This window comes from Dasypus novemcinctus, chromosome 9 (genome assembly GCF_030445035.2).
Source record: "Dasypus novemcinctus isolate mDasNov1 chromosome 9, mDasNov1.1.hap2, whole genome shotgun sequence".
NCBI classification, from domain to species: domain Eukaryota; kingdom Metazoa; phylum Chordata; class Mammalia; order Cingulata; family Dasypodidae; genus Dasypus; species Dasypus novemcinctus.
The window spans coordinates 98734856-98753870 of record NC_080681.1 but is presented as its reverse complement, the minus strand read 5'-3'; the positions used below and the strand labels follow the sequence as shown (position 1 = coordinate 98753870).

The window sequence follows — 19015 nt, the reverse complement described above, 5'->3', positions numbered from 1 at the left end:
TATCCCGAAGCATTTGGTGCCAGGGAGGGTTTTAGGCAACAGAGACGCAAAACATGAATGCTGAATAAGGTCAATCAGCCCTGCCTTCAAGGGTTTACAATGAAGTAAGGGCCAGGGCTGGGTGAGACATATGACCAAGAGCTGAGTTCATTACAACACCAAGGGAGGCACAGTGGTGGCTTGGCCAGATGGCAAGAGCAAAAAAGGGTGGTTTTGAACAGGAGGATTCAAAGTTTGGAATCTGCAGTGGGGGCAAAAGTATTGCCAATTGCCTACTCATCCCTCACCCTGACCTTGAGGTGTGGGGGCATGGGAGAGTGAGCAGCCTTCATCAGAGAGAGCTGCAGGGGAAGTGGTTTTCTGGGGCAGGGCTTCCTTTGTGCCACTGCCGGAAGTAGAGGGAGGGCTTGCTGAATAGGCAGAGTTTTAAGGGGTTCAGTGACCACAAAAGTTTGGTTTCAGAGGATTCAGTAGGAACGGTTTTGAGGAAGGGGACAGTAGGTGCCTGAATGGGAGTGAATTTTGGAATGAGCAGGTAGAAGATGATTAGAGTGGTCAAGAATGACAAGGCTGAGAAATTGAGGAATGAGCCATCATGGTCCCAACTAGAACTATGGGGTAAAGACATTTACTATTGCAGTTTCTGAGGCTAAATGGAAACACTATTTTCAGTCCAGGGAACAAGCTATGGTCTCTGCTCAGGGTGCCAAATTTAGAATATGGGGGAAAGTTGTTGGTAAGTGGGGTTGAAGAAGCCAGGCTCCAACCAGGCTGGAAGCCACCAGCACTGTTTAAACTGTGGGAGAACATAGCATGGAGGTGAGAAGAAGGAAGGTGGCTCCTAGGTTTAACTCAAAACTTAACCTCTAGTTGGTTCTTTTTATCTTCTTACCTATGTACCAATCAGTTTGTTTAGTGGATACTTACTCCCCATTAAACTTCCTGTCCCCTATTATTGTTTCCAGTTACAGTCTGTTTTATCAGAGAGGTAGCATGGTAGGTACCTTGCAAAGAACGTGGTGCAGAGTGCCTGGAGTCTAGAATTTAGTCCTAGATTAAAAGTCTTGATTCCACAGACAGAGATGGGATCAGCCAGGTCTTTGGACTCGTTTTTCCATACTTTACTGTTGTGTCATATAGTGCAAAGCATAACTTAGCTTCCCTGAGCTTCAGTTTCCTCATCCATACAAATACCTACTTAATAATTCCTGCCTTACAGGTGGTCATGAAGATTAAATGACATGGGAATCCCCTAATACAGTGCCTGGCCATGGTGTGACAAATGACAAAAACAACAATTTTGTCATTATGAAAATTAATTGGCTCCATGCCTGCACGTGGTACATGCTAAAGTGAATATCTCACTACACACACACACATGCACACTTATTGTTCCTTCTCAACTGATGAACAGGGGGCTCCTTGCTTCTGTGGCCTAAAACTGCTTCTTGGCCTATGCTCTCCAGCTAAAAGTCTGAGAGCCCCAAGGATGCTGGGCCTGCTGGGCTGGCCATACTGCCTAGGAGGGGGAGCTCTCTTGGCTCCTGGCTGCTAAGGTGAGGCCACCTGAGAAGCAAGAGCTCTTCCTCGGTGACTGGTGATTTGCTGACCTGGGTGCATCAGGGCTCATTCCCGTGGTGCTTCCCGCCGGCCGCGCAGGGAAAGAAGGCAGCTGCGTGTGTGGTGTGGGATGAAGAAAGGGAGACAGCAGGCTGCGTGCTGAGTCTGAGGCGACCCTAGGGTCTTCTGTCCCGGAAACTGACAGGGGCAAAAGAAGAGGTCTGGGGTGGGAGGGCAGAGATGTACCTGACGTGACTCTCAGGACACATTCCAAGGACTGAAGTGGAGCATGGTGCCTGTGGACCAGCAGAGACGAGAACCCAAATCTTTTGAGGGGATCTGTACCTCAAGAGCATTGGGGGGAATAGCGCCGAGCCGCCCTCTCGGCACGTGCTCGCGGACAGCCGCCCCGGGCGCACGGGGCAGTGCGGGCGGGCGGGCGCGTGCCCGTCACGTCCTCGGGGCACGGCCCCCTCCGGGCGCGCGCCCGTCCCCGCCGCACCCCGCCCTTGCCCCTAGTCGGGCTCGGTGGACCCCGCACGGGGCCGCGCGCACCCCCTCCGCGAGCCGGGGCGCCGGGCCGCGCGCGCCCCGCGCCCGGTCCCAGCCCGGCGGGCGCGCGCGTCGGCTCCCGCTCCCGCTGGCGGCGGCGGCGGCGGCGGGGATTGTTTTTGTTGTCGCCGAGGCCGGAAGAGCCGCGGGAGCCGGGTCCCTGTCCCCGGGCCGCGCGCCGCCGCCGCCCCCTGCCCAGCGCCCGCGTCTCCGCGGCGCCCCTCCAGCGCCAATATTCCGGAGATCAAGCGTTACGCGGCGGCGGCGGCGGCGGCGGCGGGGCCCGGAGCAGGAGGCGCCGGGGACAGGGGCGAGGCGGCCCCCGCCGCGGCCATGGAGGCGCTGGGACCCGGTGAGGAGCGCGCTCGGCCGGGGCCGGGCCTCGGGACCGATGGGCGCGCGAGCGGGCGTGCAGGCGGGCGGGACTTCGCCGCCTGGTCGCCCCGGCCCGCCCGTGCTGACCCGGGTTCTGGGTGTCAGGCCTCGGGGAAGGGAACTTGCTGTGCCTATTGCACAAGGTTGACCAGGGCCCGGGGGGCGGGGACTGCACCCCAGCCGGGAGGATGGGCCAGATCTCGAGGTCTAAGTGGGGGAGGCCCGGGAAGGTGACCCGCGCCCCTGGCTGAACGAGAGACGGGACCCAACCTCAGGGAGGTGGTCTGTGCTCCAGGGTCGCGTTGAGGACACCGCGTGTGCAGTGGAAGCCTGGTGCCGGCCGGGAAGGGACCCCCACCACTCCTAGGAGTATTCTTGGTTTTGAGCCACCCTATTTCCCTCTGCACTGGCAATCGGTCCAAAGCCCGCATAAGAGGTGGAACTTTTTCCCCCAAGCTCCTCTCGTGACCCACAAAAGCCGAGGGACAAAGTCCCCAACCTTTCTTGAAGGCCCTGAAGTCTCGCGGATTGTGGTCCTGTGCCTCTTTCAGTCTCAGAGTGGTCTGGGCTAGCCACTTGGTGACAGGGGAGTCACCATCCAGTCCATTCCAAGACCGGCTTGAATGCCCTGAGTTCTCTTCTGAGTTTCGGGTGGCCGGGAGAATCCAATGAAGGAGAAAATGCTTTGAACACTGTAATTTGCTGTGGATATGGCTGGCCTCTGGTTTTCTCCCCAACTCTGCCCAAACCAGGGTGTTACAAACGCTCTGCAAATTCAAGCCTGGTTCTTCCACCTGGGACCCCAAAGGGTTTATAATGACTTGGCTGAGTTGAGCAGGGTTTAGGAGCTATGGTGGAACTTTAAATACTCAAACTTCATCTATCCAGTGGACTTCATTGTGGAGCATTTCAAATTTTTTTAGTGGATGGGAAATTCAGTTTACCATTTGAGTTTCGAAACTTTGCAGGTTTGTTTACTTAGAATTTGTTTGCATAGCTAATGATTAAACCCCACCTTAATATGCTGCTTAAAAGCATTTTCAAAAGGCTTTTGAAATGAAATTTCATATGCCTTTTAAAAATAAATTATTTTGGTACACTAATAATATTTGATGAACCTCAGTGTATTCTGCTAGGTTACTTCAGATATGTCTGCTGGCTAAAGGCATGATCAAGTCTTTAGGAATGTAGCAGACTTCCGTTCAATTCCAATCTAGTAACTTAATAGGTGTATGACCCTGGGCAAATTACTTACTTTCTTTGAACATCCATTTCCTCATCTACAAAATGAGGATAATAATACATATATGCCTCAGGGTTGTTGTGAGAATAAAATGAGATAATAATAATGTGTGAAAATCTTATAGAGACTAGTGCATTGTAGATGCTCAACAAATGTTTTCTTACTTCCCTCCCCTATTAGTTAACTTATAATTGAAGCAACTGTTGCATTTATTAGCTGATATTGAAAGAGACTATGTATGTATGCATAAGCTGAATTTCATAGAAAGGATCAACTTGATGGTGTGAGGAAGGGCCCAGGGTCACATCTCTTTTTTGGTATGATTTTTAGCTTTTGAAGGTTTGGGGACTTATCACACAGGATTGTTCAGATTGTGGAAAATTAATTCTTACTGACACATTTATAAGACACTAATGGATAAAGCTAAATATCACATAGATCTCTGCCATCAACTGGAATCTTTCTCTGTCTTCTGTCTAGCAAACTCCCTTTATTGGTGTCGTGCCTTGGAAACTTAAATAATGACAAGAAGCTGCTTCCTGAGCATAGAATCAGAATAAAGGGAGTTGATAATCTTGTGGGATATTTCATCTAGGTTGTTTTGGAACCTAGAGAAGCATTCCTACTTCAGTGTTAGAGCACACTATCTAGTGCATGTCCTCACCCGAACAATCGTTGAAGTGTACTTAGTCTTACTCTCTTCTGCTCCCCAACCCTGGTTCTGTTTCTAACAGTAACTCAGAAATATAATTATTGATAGCTTTTATTTGATCCTCTGTGAGTTAGGCAAGGCAAGTATTATCCCCACTTTACATATGAGAAAACTGAGGTTCAGAGAGCTTAAGTGACTTCTTCAAGGTCTCAAGGCTGAGTGGTGAAATGAGGGCCAGACTCTGGGTCATTGGACTTCTAATCTAATGCACTCCTCTTCATTTAAGGCTGACTACTTCCATTCTATATTCCTCATATTTATTTGCATTTCAGAGGGTTTAGTTTTCTGACTTTGTACTAAATTTTGGGGATGTCCCTAAGATAAAGCCTAGGGAATTTTGAACAGTAACTATAAAATAACATATTCACAGGTGCAAGAATAATACTAACATTTATTTAGTACTTACCATTACCAGGCACTGTGCTAAGTCTTTTATAAACATCATCTCATTAAATCCTCATAATAACTTTATGAGATAGATTTTATTATTATCACTCCCATTTTATAGATGAGGAAACTGAGGCACAGAGAAGCTAAGAAACTGGCACCAGATTATGTAGTTAGGAAGTGTTGAAACCCAGGTTCAAACCCAAGAGTCTGGTTCCAGAGCTTTAGTCATTGTGCTTTATTGCCTCATAAGTAGACCGTTTGCTAAATTCAAGGAAACCAGCTTTTGGAATGCAAAATTGTATCATATCGCTTTCTAAATAAATCCTCTAAACTTATTAAGAGAAATGTCCACTCACCTAACTTTTCTCACTTGCTAAGGAAAAGAGACACATACAATATTTACTTTTTTCTAGTTTTGAATTCCTTTTCTTTTAATTCTTCTCTCTCTACCCTTTAAATTCCTTTTCTTTTAATTCTTCTCTCTCTACCCCTTTGGCATCAAGTACTTTGGAGAGTTTTAGTTATCATAAGATTAAGAAGTATACTAGGGGAGAAAAAGCACTGAACTAGAAGTTAGGAAACTTGAATTCTAGTCATGTTTTAAAATCAGAGGCATATGTCCTTGGGCAAGAAATCCAACATTATGATAAGACTGCTTGAGTGTATCTTGGAATATGCAGAACTGGTTTATGTATATGATTTGATTGGGTTAATTCAGTATGCCTATCATCTCTGACATTATTTATGATTTACCTCTTACCTTGTTTGTAAATATCACACCCAGGGTAGATCCCTTGTACACCAGAAGCAGAACTCAACTCCAAACAATAATAATACTTAGAGTATAAATGATGTGATTTTGCTTTCTTGAACAATACTTGTCAATTTTGGGGGTTTTGTTTTTCTTCTTTTTTTCTGGAATGGCTACAAGAATTATCAGTATGGTTCAGTTAAACATTTATTGAATTCCTACAATGTTCTTGTCATTGAATTAGGTATTGGGGAGACATCGATTAACTGGTAGTCCATTTCTTCCAAGAGCTTACAGTCTAATGGAGGACATAATTTAAGAAGTGGTTTCTACATACTTGTGCCAAGTGTTCTCATATACAGAGTGTCTTGGAAATGCAGGGGTGGATTTTCTAGTTTGGGAGAATCAGGAAAGGCTTTCCAACGTCACACCTGACCTGAGATTTGAAGGATGAGTAGAATTTAGGAGAACAATTTAATACATGAAAAGATTTTCAATACTTCAAACATTAGTATAAGGTGATCTTCAACAATAGACCCAACTTTCAATAAAGTGTTTGTTCTGCTCTTCCTAAGTGATATTAAATCAGAGCAACTTCTTGCTTCAAAATTTCCTTTCCTTCATGACTTTTCTTTGTTCTCAGTGAAATGTCATTGTAATAAGAAAACCTGTTGTAACTTTCCATTGTAACCATAGCCCCCAATACTCAACACCCATTTGTAGCAGTTTATTTTTTAGATTAAGATCCACTTGATATTATCATCAAAAGGGAGTAGTTTTCTCTAGACGAGTTTGTCCCAAAGTATGTTCCACAAAACCCTTTTCTGCTGGTTATTAAAATATGTTCAATTTAAATAAATTTTTAAAAGACAGAGTTCTGGGGTGGGGGAATCATTTGGGTAAATGTTGAGTTAAAGTCAAATAGGCTTATTTATTACATGAATTTTTAGAGAATTTAATCTGTTAAGTGTACATTGAAATTTTAAGTAGGAGAGAGTATGTGCAAGGTTTCTTTAGCAAACTGAAGCTTTTTTTTTTTTTTTTTTTTTTTTTGCTGGAGCATCATATGAACCATCAGTGGAATAGTTTGGAAAGAGTGCTCTGTCTAAATTGGGGTTTCTTCACCTCAGCACTATTGATATTTTTTGACTGAATAATTCTTTATTTTAGGGGATTGTCCTATGCATTGTACAATGTTTAGCAGCATCCCTGACCCTTACCCACTAGATACTAATAGCACCCTTCATTTGTGACAAACCAAAAATGTCCCCAGACATTTGCCATATGTTTCCTGGGGGTGCAAAATTTCCTCCAGAAGAGAACCACTGCCTAGACTGTAAGTTCCTAGAAGGCAGGAGCTCTTTCTTCTTTTTCTTGACTCCACAGTGCAGGTTAGCATGTAATAAATTAATAAATATTTGTAGAATGAATAATATAGATCATGTGATCAGGAAAATCTTAGATTGTTCAGGTTCTAAAAATGTCAGATTGTAGACAAGAAGGTCTATCACGGTTTGCTATTAAAATTAGTAAGTAAATTAATAAATATAGCTGTTATTTAATCTCTCTTGTCTGTACAACCTATAATAAGGCAAGCTAATATGAATGGGATTTATGGATCATCTCCAACCTGAACATGGTGGTAGACCCCGGAGTTTAAAGATGGTTTTATTTTGAAGTGCATATAATTTTACAAGCCTAGTTATAGAGCTACTAATGCTCATGAAAAGTTTTATACACTAGCCTACATCTGAGAAGGATTCATCAATCCATCTATCTAATTTTGATGTCCTCATTTTCAAAATAACAGCAACAAGGCAAAATATTTAGAAATCTAGAGAACCTTAGACCAAGACTCCCCAAACTCTTTGTATCTGGTTGGTGAATAACAAGATCTCAGTAATTGTAGCTTTTATCATCCTCATCGCTGTATTATCCTTCATGACCAAATAGCATACCAAATGTCTTTCAATGTCCGTAGGACCTCCAACCGGCCTGTTTCAGCCACCTCGTCGTCCTGGCCTTGGAACTGTTGGAAAACCAATTAGACTCTTAGCCAATCATTTTCAGGTTCAGATTCCTAAAATAGATGTGTATCACTATGATGTGGATATTAAACCAGAAAAGCGGCCTCGTAGAGTCAACAGGTAAGGATTAGAAAAAGTAGACTTCATACATAAATTGTATGTTCGTATATAGCATGTTGTTCTGTAAATTCTTTCAAGATATGGACTTTGTTTGTTTTCCTCTAAGATGGTAAGTTCTTGATGACAGGTTCTGTGTCTCAGCTCTCCTCCATAGATTCTCACAGAGTGCTGGATGAATCATTGTTCTATCAGTAAATACCTGTTGAATGAAGGAGAAGGGTTACTCTTTCCTTTATCAAAGGTAACACAAATATATAAAAGAGGGAAGCAGACTTGGCCCAATGGATAGGGTGTCCGCCTACCACATGGGAGGTCCGCGGTTCAAACCCCAGGCCTCCTCGACCGTTGTGGAGCTGGCCCATGCGCAGTGCTGATGCACAGAAGGAGTGCCCTGCCATGCAGGGGTGTTCACCGCATAGGGTAGCCCCACGCACAGGAGTGCGCTCCGTAAGGAGAGCCGCCCAGCACGAAAGAAAGTGCAGCCTGCCCAGGAATGACACTGCACACATGGAGAGCTGACTCAATAAGATGACGCAACAAAAAGAAACACAGATTCCCGGTGCCACTGATAAGGATAGAAGCAGTCAGAGAAGAACACACATTGAATGGACACAGAGAGCAGACAACTGGGGAGGGGGAAAGGAGAGAAATAAAAAATAAATAAATAAATAAATCTTTAAAAAAGAGAGAAATATATGAAAGAGTCCCTGAGAAATATAACTATCTAGAAATTCAAATTTTATTATTAAGGGTGCATTAGTCAAAGGGATGCTAATACAAAGTACCAGAACTCTCGCTTTTATAAAGGGTATTTATTTGGGGTAGAAGTTTTAGTCACAAGGCCCTAAGGAGTCCAACTTCACCATGAGAGGAACTTTCTCACCCCAAGTCATTTCCCACATGTTGAGCAAGATGGCAGGCAATGTCCACAAGGGTTCAGCCTGCCTTCTTCGTCGTAAGGCTCTGTGGTCCCTGCTTCTTCTGATCTCAGCTGTAGACTGATGTAAGGCTTGCCTCTTTCCAGGCTCAGCTATGATATGTCACAAGGTCATCTGTGGATTATCAGGCTCATCTCTCCTCCCGGGGCATCTGCTGTGTCTAATGAGCTGTCTCTCTTCCTCTGTGTTCTTCTCTGTGTATCTGCTTTGTGTATCTACTTTTGTGTGAGAGTCTGTTTTATCAGCCCACCAAGGAGGCTGGGACTCAATGCTGAGTTGCACTCTAATGATGTGGTTGGATGAAAGCCCTAATTTTTTCATAATTTAATCAGATGGCTCAGCTAAACCTAATACAATCAAAGGGTTATCATGCCCAGAGGAATAGATCAGTTTACAAACATAATCTCTCTTGGAATTCATAAATAATCTCAAACTGCCACAAAGGGTTAGAATTGGACATAAGAAAAATGTAAGTATAAAGACAGAAGAATCATCTTGGAGTGTTGAAAAAAGTAAGCTCAGAGAGAAGCTCTGTTTATTTCTCGCCTTGTCCAAGATGGGTCTTGAGAAATGATGTCAGTATTGTGGTCCGTATGGCAGGAATACAGCAGATGTGAAGATGTAGTCCTGAAGCAAATATTCTTACAGTGTGCTGAGAACATACACTTTCCTTTTCTCTGATTCCACGTAGTGATATTCAAGCAGTCTTTGATATTAAGATTCTTGCTTTTCTAAGGATGCTTTTGCTGCCAGGTGAAATGTTTGGTGCTGATAGGGTTTTTTAATTTTATTTATTTATTTATTTTTTAAAGATTTACATTTTATTTATATTTATCTCCCTTCACCCCGCACCCCGCCCCAGTTGTCTGTTCTCTATGTCATTCGATGTGTGTTCTTCTGTGTCAGGAATCTGTGTCTCTTTTTGTTCCATCATCTTGCTGTGTCAGCTCTCTGTGTGCGGCGCCACTTCTGGGCAGGCTGAACTTCCTTTCGCACTGGGTGTCTCTCCTTACGGGGTGCACTCCTTGCGCGTGGGGCTCCTTTACACGGGGGAACGCCCCTGCATGGCAGGGCAGTCCTTGCGCGCATCAGCCCTGTACATGGGCCAGATCCACACGGGTCAAGGAGGCCCTGGGTTTGAATCTTGGACCTCCCATGTGGTAGGTGGACGCTCTAACCATTGAGCCAAGTCTGCTTCCCTTTTTTCTTATTTTAAATCAGTAATTTGGCTTTTTGGTACAGTTCATTCTCATGTGAGAAGGCCATGGTAGTTTGACTATAGCACTACTGAGAGATCAGTGGTAGGAGAAGTGGTAGTAATGGCTAACTTTGATTTATTCAACAGATATTTTATTGAGTGCTTACTGTGTGCCAGGTATTGTTCTAGTCTTTAGGTAGGTATTTTACAAATGAAGAGACATACTAAAAGATGAACATGCCCAAGGTCATGTAACTGCCACTTAATAATTGTGACCAGACAGGAGGCAGATGTAGCTCAGTGTTTTAGTGCCTGCTTCCCATATATGAGTTCCTGAGTTCAATCCTGGTACCTTCTTAAAAAAAAAAAAAAATGACCAGACCAGAGGCAAGTCACTTGCCCCTTCTGAATTTCTCTTCTGTCTTTTTAATGTGAGGATTATTATAGTTACCCTGCTTGTCCCTCAAGATTGTTGTGAAAATTAAGTGAGACGAGGTAAAAATATGTTGTAAACTATGAAACTTTTTATGGTTTTATAATTTAAGAATGTAAAATGAGATATTACCAGTATGAGAATATGTGATTCTTAAGTTAACTTTGAGATGGGAAGTATATAATACTTATATTTCCCCATCAGGTTTTTCAGTTGCATGATTTGGTTTGTAAACCTGTGGCTTTACCACAGATTTCATTGTATTAGCTAGTTGTGATCTATTTTGGCTTTTAAGAAATAGCTTCCGTGCATGGAGCCCATTAATGTTGATAAGACTGCACATGTATAGCACCTGACTTTTCACTGATTCTAGCATTCCAAAAATCACAAAGATCCCAGGTCTGTCCATTTCCTAAACTCTATACTTCAGTTTCCCTGCAGTTACATTTATTTCAGGGAAGGCATCCAATATAATCTTTCATATATCCAAGAACACCGAAGTAAAGCTGTGCATACTTGATTGAGAGAAAGACTTTTAATCTAAAAGGGAAGATACTGCATTAGGAACCTTTTTGGAATTAGAATAGTTCACAAGTCTCTTAGGAGCTTTGTGCAGTAAGGCAAAACAGTATGCATAATAATAAGTCACCAGCAGTGGGCAAGGGCATTCCTTTGGGTATGATATAAGTTACAAGGATTGAGTCTTAGAATTCCGAACTCCTGCCCACTTCCTTTTCCAAAACCAGTATACTTAAATAAGGGTGTTGATTTGATTATAAACTTACCATTATTCAGTGATGAACATCCACATCAAGCTTAGATAAAGATACCTAAGACTGGTTATTCTTATATGGTTATGTTTATTATAGGAGAGGATTTTAGAAAGCAAAAGTTTAAGAGGATGCCATAAGTTTTATGCTCGCTTTCCTTTTATTCTTTGCTTCTGTCATCTCGTAGTTGCTCTTGTTAACTTGCTGCTGCCTTTAGTTAATTTTCAAGTTATTTGAATCAATTGTCACTTTAACTCTCTGTAATAGTTATTTTTTTTATTTTTAAGTAGTTTTCACCCAAATTTACATGTTGATAGGTGTGATGATACTTTCCTTACTGTGCACTATTTCTCCAAGCTAACTGCCAGTATCTCCATTACTGTTAAGGGAGGTAGTAGACACAATGGTGCGGCACTTCAAGATGCAAATATTTGGTGATAGGCAGCCTGGCTATGATGGCAAAAGAAATATGTACACGGCGCATCCGCTGCCAATTGGACGGGATAGGGTGAGTGTTAACAGTAAGATATATTTTTTAGACGTTAAGTCATTTAGTAGCAATTACATAAGATAAAAATGCTTCCTTTTCTAATAAAAATTAAGTTCTTATAATTGTTTCTTATACCGATGACAGATTTGTGTTATTCTGGCCAGATTCTCTTGTCCCTTGGTTATTGAATGATTGAAGATGAGATAAGCATTAGAATTTAGATTGATTATGTCATCTTTACATATATTCAGAGTTCCTCACAGTGTTAAAGTGCTACCTGAATCTGAGCAATGGAATTTTGTAAATTACAGAAAATTATATAGTACCCACTTATGAAAATTGGTTTGGTTTAGATCATACCACAATAACTTTTAAAAAGCATTTATTTTTAAAATTAGAAAAGTAATACATGAATATATACTCCTTATAAACTTATCCAGACAATCTAGATGTGCTGTGGTTTCTTGTCTCCCCCACTTGCTTGTACCCCTCATCTCCAATTTCCTTTTCAGAAAAACTTCTAATAAGTTTGGTAAGTATCCTTTCAGATATATTTTATGTACATTTACCATTTATGCACATGCTTATGAATATTCTCACTTTTTACATATTGTTCGATTATTTGTTTTTCATTTAGCAACATGTCTGGTAGAGCTCTCCATTTCTACACATTTAAATCAACCTTATTTTTTAACTAGACTGTAATATTCCATGTTAAATTACTTCCCAGTTGGTGGACACTTAGGTTGTTTCCAATGTTTGCAATTATAGAATATGTTAAAATAAACATCCTTACATATATTGAAGATTTGGGTTCTTTCCCATAGCCTCTGAAAGTCTGTCTGTATTTTTCCTTTAGGTTGATATGGAGGTGACCCTTCCAGGTGAGGGTAAAGACCAAACTTTTAAAGTGTCTGTTCAGTGGGTATCAGTGGTCAGCCTTCAGTTGCTTTTAGAAGCTTTGGCCGGGCACTTAAATGAAGTCCCTGATGACTCAGTACAAGCCCTTGATGTTATCACAAGACACCTTCCCTCCATGAGGTTGGTACCTTGGTTTGCATTCTTTCCCACAAATGTTAGACTTTTTGGTAGGTTGCATTGGAGCCTTTGAAACAATGCATAAGTCATAGTTCAAACTTGGTTTCAGTTCAAGTTGAGAATGAAATGAATGACCTTTCAAGTTTTTATTGTGAAATGCAAACTCTTATTTCTTCAGGTACACTCCGGTGGGCCGTTCCTTTTTCTCACCTCCTGAAGGTTACTACCATCCTCTGGGTGGGGGCAGAGAGGTTTGGTTTGGCTTCCATCAGTCTGTGAGACCTGCTATGTGGAATATGATGCTCAATATTGATGGTATGGTGGAACTCTTCTAACATGTTACACTTTTGGCTTTTTTGGTTGTTTTACTTTCCCTGAAGCAAACTATCCTCTCTCTCTATTACTTAGTATCTGCAACTGCTTTCTACCGGGCTCAGCCTATCATTGAGTTCATGTGTGAGGTTTTAGACATTCAGAACATCAATGAGCAGACCAAACCTCTAACAGACTCCCAGCGTGTCAAGTTTACCAAAGAAATCAGAGGTAGGTATTTGCCTGAATGCAGTCTTGGAGAGGCAGCTCAGCGTGGTGCAGCAAGCATGGACTTTGGAGTCAGACAGACCTGGGCTTCCATCCCAGCATAGCCAGTGGGACCTTGGACAGGTTACTTAACTACTGTGAGCCTTAGTTTATTTATCTATAAAGATAAAATAATAGATATTTTAAAGGGTTGTTGTGAGAATTAAGTGCAATTAGGTTTATAAAGCTTCTAGCACAGTACCTAGTATATATCAGGCACTCAGTAAATGTTATCCTTATCCACTTAAAAACACTTCCATTTTAATAAAATAACACAAGTTCATCTAGTCTCCTTTTGCAATCTCTTGTCTTGTTTATTTGTTATTAGCTATCTTTTCCACTAGAATATAAGCATCATGAAGGCTGTCTCCAGATCCTAGAATAAGTGCCAGAACATAGTTGATGCTTAATAAATATTTATTGAATGAATTAATAAATTGAAATGAGATGAACCCCTTAAGTTGTCTTGGTCCTAATTTCTTCTACTTTGCTGATGCTTTTTGCCTATAAATGATGAAATTGCCCCCATATCTTCGCAACTTCAGTCTTTAACAATGTGATACCTTTTTTTTTTTTTTTAGGAGGTAACAGGGATTGAATCTGGGACCTCATATAGGGGAAGTAGGTGTCAGTCATTGAACTATGCCCACTCCCCTGTGATGCCTTTTTGAAGACTATGTTTAATATAAGGATTCTGTTTTGTCACTGTGATTTTAATTAATACTGATGTGTTGACTTTTTTTTCCTCTTAACTTCAGGTCTTAAAGTTGAGGTGACCCACTGTGGACAGATGAAACGAAAATATCGAGTTTGTAATGTGACTAGACGGCCAGCCAGTCATCAAACGTATGTTAACCACAGCTAAAATTATACCATTACATTTTTGGTAACAGAGTGAAGCTACTATCATCATTAGAGAAATTGGCATCCCGCACTATAATTTTCAAGATCACCGAGATCTTCACTTGTAAGCACCAACAGCTTTAAAAAATGTTTTAAGTATGTTTGATGGAGTTATTTAGAAACATTTCCCACCTTTAATTAAATTCACCTCTTAAACAGAGTATGCTAAACAAAGACCAACTTTTACTTAATCACACAGTCCTCATTACAAGCATCATTTATTATACTGTTGTAATTTTTAATATAGGGCCTGCAGGGCGTGTTAAGACCTATAAGTCATATAAAGCTTGTCAGGCAAAGATATATATTGCTCAATGGAATCACTGTTCTAATTAAATACTAAAATTACTGAAGTGAAAATGCTCAAATAAGTATTGACCTTTGCTTTAAAGTGACCAACCAAGATAGAAAATACTAGTAGGCTGTTTGATTGTTAGTTTATGCAAATAGAACTTGAAATTTCTAAAAAGATATTCTCTCCTATAGTTTTCCTTTACAGCTAGAAAATGGTCAAGCTATGGAATGTACAGTAGCTCAATATTTTAAGCAAAAGTATAGTCTGCAGCTGAAATATCCCCATCTTCCCTGTCTACAAGTGGGACAAGAACAAAAACATACTTACTTGCCTCTTGAGGTAAGCAAAACTAAAATTTGTTTTGCCAATCTGCCCATCTCTTGAATGCCCATCTCTTGAAAAAGTTGTGTATTAAACCCGTGGTAGAACTTAGTGCTAACTTCTAAAATAAAACAGAATTTTCATTTTTCTGGGAATGGAGCATGTAAGATGAAGTTTGGCAAAGGCTTAAGATGTAGAAAACCGTTCCATAAACTCCAATTTCTCTTTGCCTCTTGGTAGGTCTGTAATATAGTGGCAGGACAACGATGTATAAAGAAGCTCACAGACAATCAGACTTCCACGATGATCAAAGCAACAGCAAGATCTGCTCCCGACAGGCAGGAAGAGATCAGCAGACTGGTCAGTAAGGCGTGGTCTTCAAGATAAGCTAGGTTTAAGATCAAAATAAAATAAAACAAAACAAAATGATAGAAAACTCCTGATGGGACACAGTTACTCTTTGGTTTTTATATATGCAGGCTTTCCTGTTCTTTAGGTGAAGAGTAACAGCATGGTGGGTGGACCTGATCCCTACCTTAAAGAATTTGGTATTGTTGTACACAATGAAATGACAGAGCTCACAGGCCGAGTGCTTCCAGCACCAATGCTGCAATATGGCGGCAGGGTAAGCTTTTTATTTTCTTAAGCAATCTTCTTCTACAACCAGTCACAGACAGAATAATCTAGAATTCTCACTACACCACACTGAATTTACCCTTAGTTTTGCTTTTCGTCTTTTAGCTAATACCAAATAGACTTTGTTTATCCCCTTGTCAACATTAAAATGGCCATGGATTGTAATGTCTCTTCTCTTTTCTTTCCTTTTTTTTTTTTTTTTTTTTTAAGAATAAAACAGTAGCCACACCCAACCAGGGTGTCTGGGACATGCGAGGAAAGCAGTTTTATGCTGGCATTGAAATTAAAGTTTGGGCAGTTGCTTGTTTTGCGCCTCAGAAACAATGTAGGGAAGATTTACTAAAGTGAGTATCTTCATATTTTCAGCTTAGTAATACCCTTTCCAGGCAGGAAAATACCGTTTTTGATGTGAATGTGCTATGTATACTGGCACTAAATGTCTGACTCCTATAGTGACATCAACTGGCTATATTAAAAGGACTTTGTATTATAGTAATCTTCAAACCTGGGAATTACATTAAGAATCTGCCTCAGCTTCCTTGCACTTAGAGCAGAAATTTGTGACTAACCAGGCAGAAGGATTACCTGGTTGGCAAATTCTTGAGTTCTTGTGTGAAGTTTCCATTGCTCATCTCCCTTGATATTAATCCTATCTTTTCAGCTAAGAAAAAAACTAGCTTATTTTAAATAATTTATAGTGAACTTGTTTTAGTGCAGAATACTAAGAATACTGACTCACATCTTATAGATATAGCTATCTACATAAAGGAATCAGAAGGATTATATACCATGATCAAGTGGAATTTAACCCAGGAATGCAAGCATGGTTCAACCAAAGAAAATCAATCAATGTATTACACCACATGAACAGAACAAAAGAAAAAAATCACAGGATCATCTTACTTGGTGCAGAAAAGGCATTTAACAAAATCTATCACCTATTTTTGATAAAAACACTTAGAAAACTAGGAATAGAAGGAAACTTCCTCAACAAGATAAAGGGCATATATGAAAAGCCCACAGTTAACATCATACTTAGTGGTGAAAGACTGAAAGCTTTTCTCCTAAGATCAGGAAAAGACAAGAATGCTCACTTTCACCTCTGCTATTCAACATTGTACCAGAAGGTCTAGCCAGAGCAATTAGGCAAGAAAAGGAAATAAAAGCCATCCAAATTGAAAAGGAAAAGGTGAAACTATCCATATTCATAGATGACATGATCCAATTTATAGAAAATCTCAAATTATCTATAAGAAAGCTACTAGAACTAATAAATGAATTACGGTACAAGATCTATACACAAAATCGCTGGTGTTTCTATACACCAGCAATGAACAATCTGAGAAGGAAATTATGTAAACAATTCCACTTACAATAGAATAAAGTATCTAGGAATAAGTTTAAGCAAAGATGTAAAGGACTTGTACAGGGACAACAACAAAATATTGTTGAAAGAAATTAAAGAAAATCTAAATAAATGGAAAGACATTCCATGTTCATGGATTGGAAGATTAAATATTGTTAAGATGTCAATACTAGGAAGGAGATGTGGCTCAAGAGATTGCGCTCCCACCTACCACATGGGCGGTCCCAGGTTCAGTTCCCAGTGCCTCCAAAAGAAAATGAACAAGACAGCAAGCTGACATGACAGACTGGCACGGCAAGCTGACACAAGATGACACAAGAGACACAAGAAGGAAAACATAATGAGACACATAATAAAGCAGGGAGTGGATTGGCTCAAGTGATTAGGTGCCTCCCTCCCACATGGGAGGTCCTGGGTTTCGTTCCCAAGCACACAATGAATGAGCACACAACAAACAGACAGTGAGCGCAAACAAAGAGCGGGTAGGGAGAAAAAAAAATTAATCTTAAAAAAAAAAGATGTCAATACTACCTAAAGTGATTTACAGATTTAAAGCTGTCCCAATAGAAATTTTAACAGCTTTCTTCACAGAAATGGAAAAGCTAATTATCAAATTCATATGGGGTGGCAGACTTGGCCAGTGGTTAGGGCGTCCATCTACCACATCGGAGGTCTATGGTTCAAACCCTGGGCCTCCTTGGCCCGCGTGGAGCTGGCCCATGTGCAGTGCTGATGCACGCAAGGAGTGCCGTGCCACGCAGGGGTGTCCCCCGCGTAGGGGAGCCCCATGTGTAAGGAGTCCGCCCCATAAGGAGAGCCGCCCAGCGCGAAAGAAAGAGCAGCCTGTCCAGGAATGGTGCCGCACACACAGAGAGCTGACACAACAAGATGACACAACAAAAAGAGACACAGATTCCCATGCCACTGACAACAACAGAAGCAGACAAAGAAGACGCAGCAAATAGACACAGAGAACAGACAACCGGGGTCGGGGGGGAGGGGAGAGAAATAAAATAAATAAATAAATCTTCTTAAAAAAAAAATTCATATGGAAGGGCAAGGACCCTAAATAGTCAAAAACGTCTTGAAAAAGAAGTACAAAATTGGTAGGCACACACTTCTTGATTATTAAAAGCAACAGTAATCAAAGCAATGTGGTACTGGCAAAAGACAGATATATAGGCCAATGGAATAGAAATGGGAGCGCAGAAATAAACCCACACATCTATAACCAATTGATTTGTTGACTGAAGCAAGTCTACTCAATGTGGAAAGGATTGTCTCTTCAACTAATGGTGATGGGAAAACTGGATATGCACATGCAAAAGAATGAAAGTAGACCCTATCTCATACCATTTTTAAAAATTAACTCAGGGAACAGATGTGGCTCAGTGGTTGAGCACCTGCTTCCCATGTATGAGGTCCTAGGTTCAGTCCCTGGTGCCTCCTTAAAAACAAAGCAAAACAAAACAAACAAAAATCTCAAATGGATCAATGAACTGAACGTAAGAGCTAAAGTTACAAAGCTCTTAGAAGAAAACATAGGGGAACATCCTCATTAGACAATGATTAGATTATTAGGTAAGTGATTAGGACATCAACTGTATTAGGAAATGGACTCTTTAACTTTACACCAAAAGCACAAGCAACAAAAGAAAAAAAAGTAAATTAGACTTCCTCAAAATTAAAACCTTTTGTGCATCAAACGACATTTTAAAAAAATAAATGGGAGAAAATAATTGGAAACTGTATATCTGATAAGGGTTTAATATCCAGAATATATAAAGAACTCCTACAACTCAGCAACAAAAAGACAACCCAACCAAAATATGGGCAAAGGGCTTGAATAGACATTTTTCCAAAGAAGATACATAAATGGCCAATAAGTGAATGAAATGTACAACATCGTTAGCCACTAGGAAAATGCCAATCAAAATCACAGTGACAGGGAAGCAGATGTGGCTCAACTGGTAGAGCGTCACCTACCATATGGAGGGTCCAGGGTTCCATACCCAGGGTCTCCTGGCCCGTGTGGTGAGCTGGCCCATGCTAAGTGCTGTCATGCGCAAGGAGTGACATGCCCCGCAGGGGCACCCCCACATAGGGGAGCCACCCTGCATGCAAAAAAGCACAGCCCGCTCAGGAGTGGTACTGCACACATGGAGACCTTACGCAGCAAGATGATGCAACAAAAAAGAGATGCAGTTTTCCAGTGCTGCCTGATAATACAAGGAGATGCAGAAGAACACACAGGGAATGGACACAGAAAGCAGACAACAGGGGAGAAGGGGAGAGAATAAATAAATCTTTAAAAAAAA

At 41.2% G+C, this 19015-nt stretch overlaps 1 protein-coding gene across 3 annotated transcripts in view; it reads left to right on the top strand.

The window, feature by feature from the left end:
* Positions 1-2339: 2339 nt before the first annotated feature.
* The window catches only part of AGO4 (argonaute RISC component 4), a 34402-nt gene continuing 17726 nt past the window's right edge, over positions 2340-19015 (top strand). Inside the window, exons 1-11 of one of the 3 annotated variants that reach the window (XM_004472240.5) lie at positions 2340-2464; positions 7565-7730; positions 11457-11577; positions 12419-12600; positions 12776-12912; positions 13006-13140; positions 13935-14022; positions 14566-14713; positions 14936-15055; positions 15192-15320; positions 15542-15675. In XM_004472240.5, the coding sequence (XP_004472297.1) occupies positions 2446-2464; positions 7565-7730; positions 11457-11577; positions 12419-12600; positions 12776-12912; positions 13006-13140; positions 13935-14022; positions 14566-14713; positions 14936-15055; positions 15192-15320; positions 15542-15675 (1379 nt within the window). In that variant the 5' untranslated portion in view covers positions 2340-2445. Of the gene's footprint in view, positions 2465-7564; positions 7731-11456; positions 11578-12418; positions 12601-12775; positions 12913-13005; positions 13141-13934; positions 14023-14565; positions 14714-14935; positions 15056-15191; positions 15321-15541; positions 15676-19015 lie in introns of those variants that run through there. The other 2 variants (XM_004472239.4, XM_058303897.2) reach the window with 2 other exon arrangements.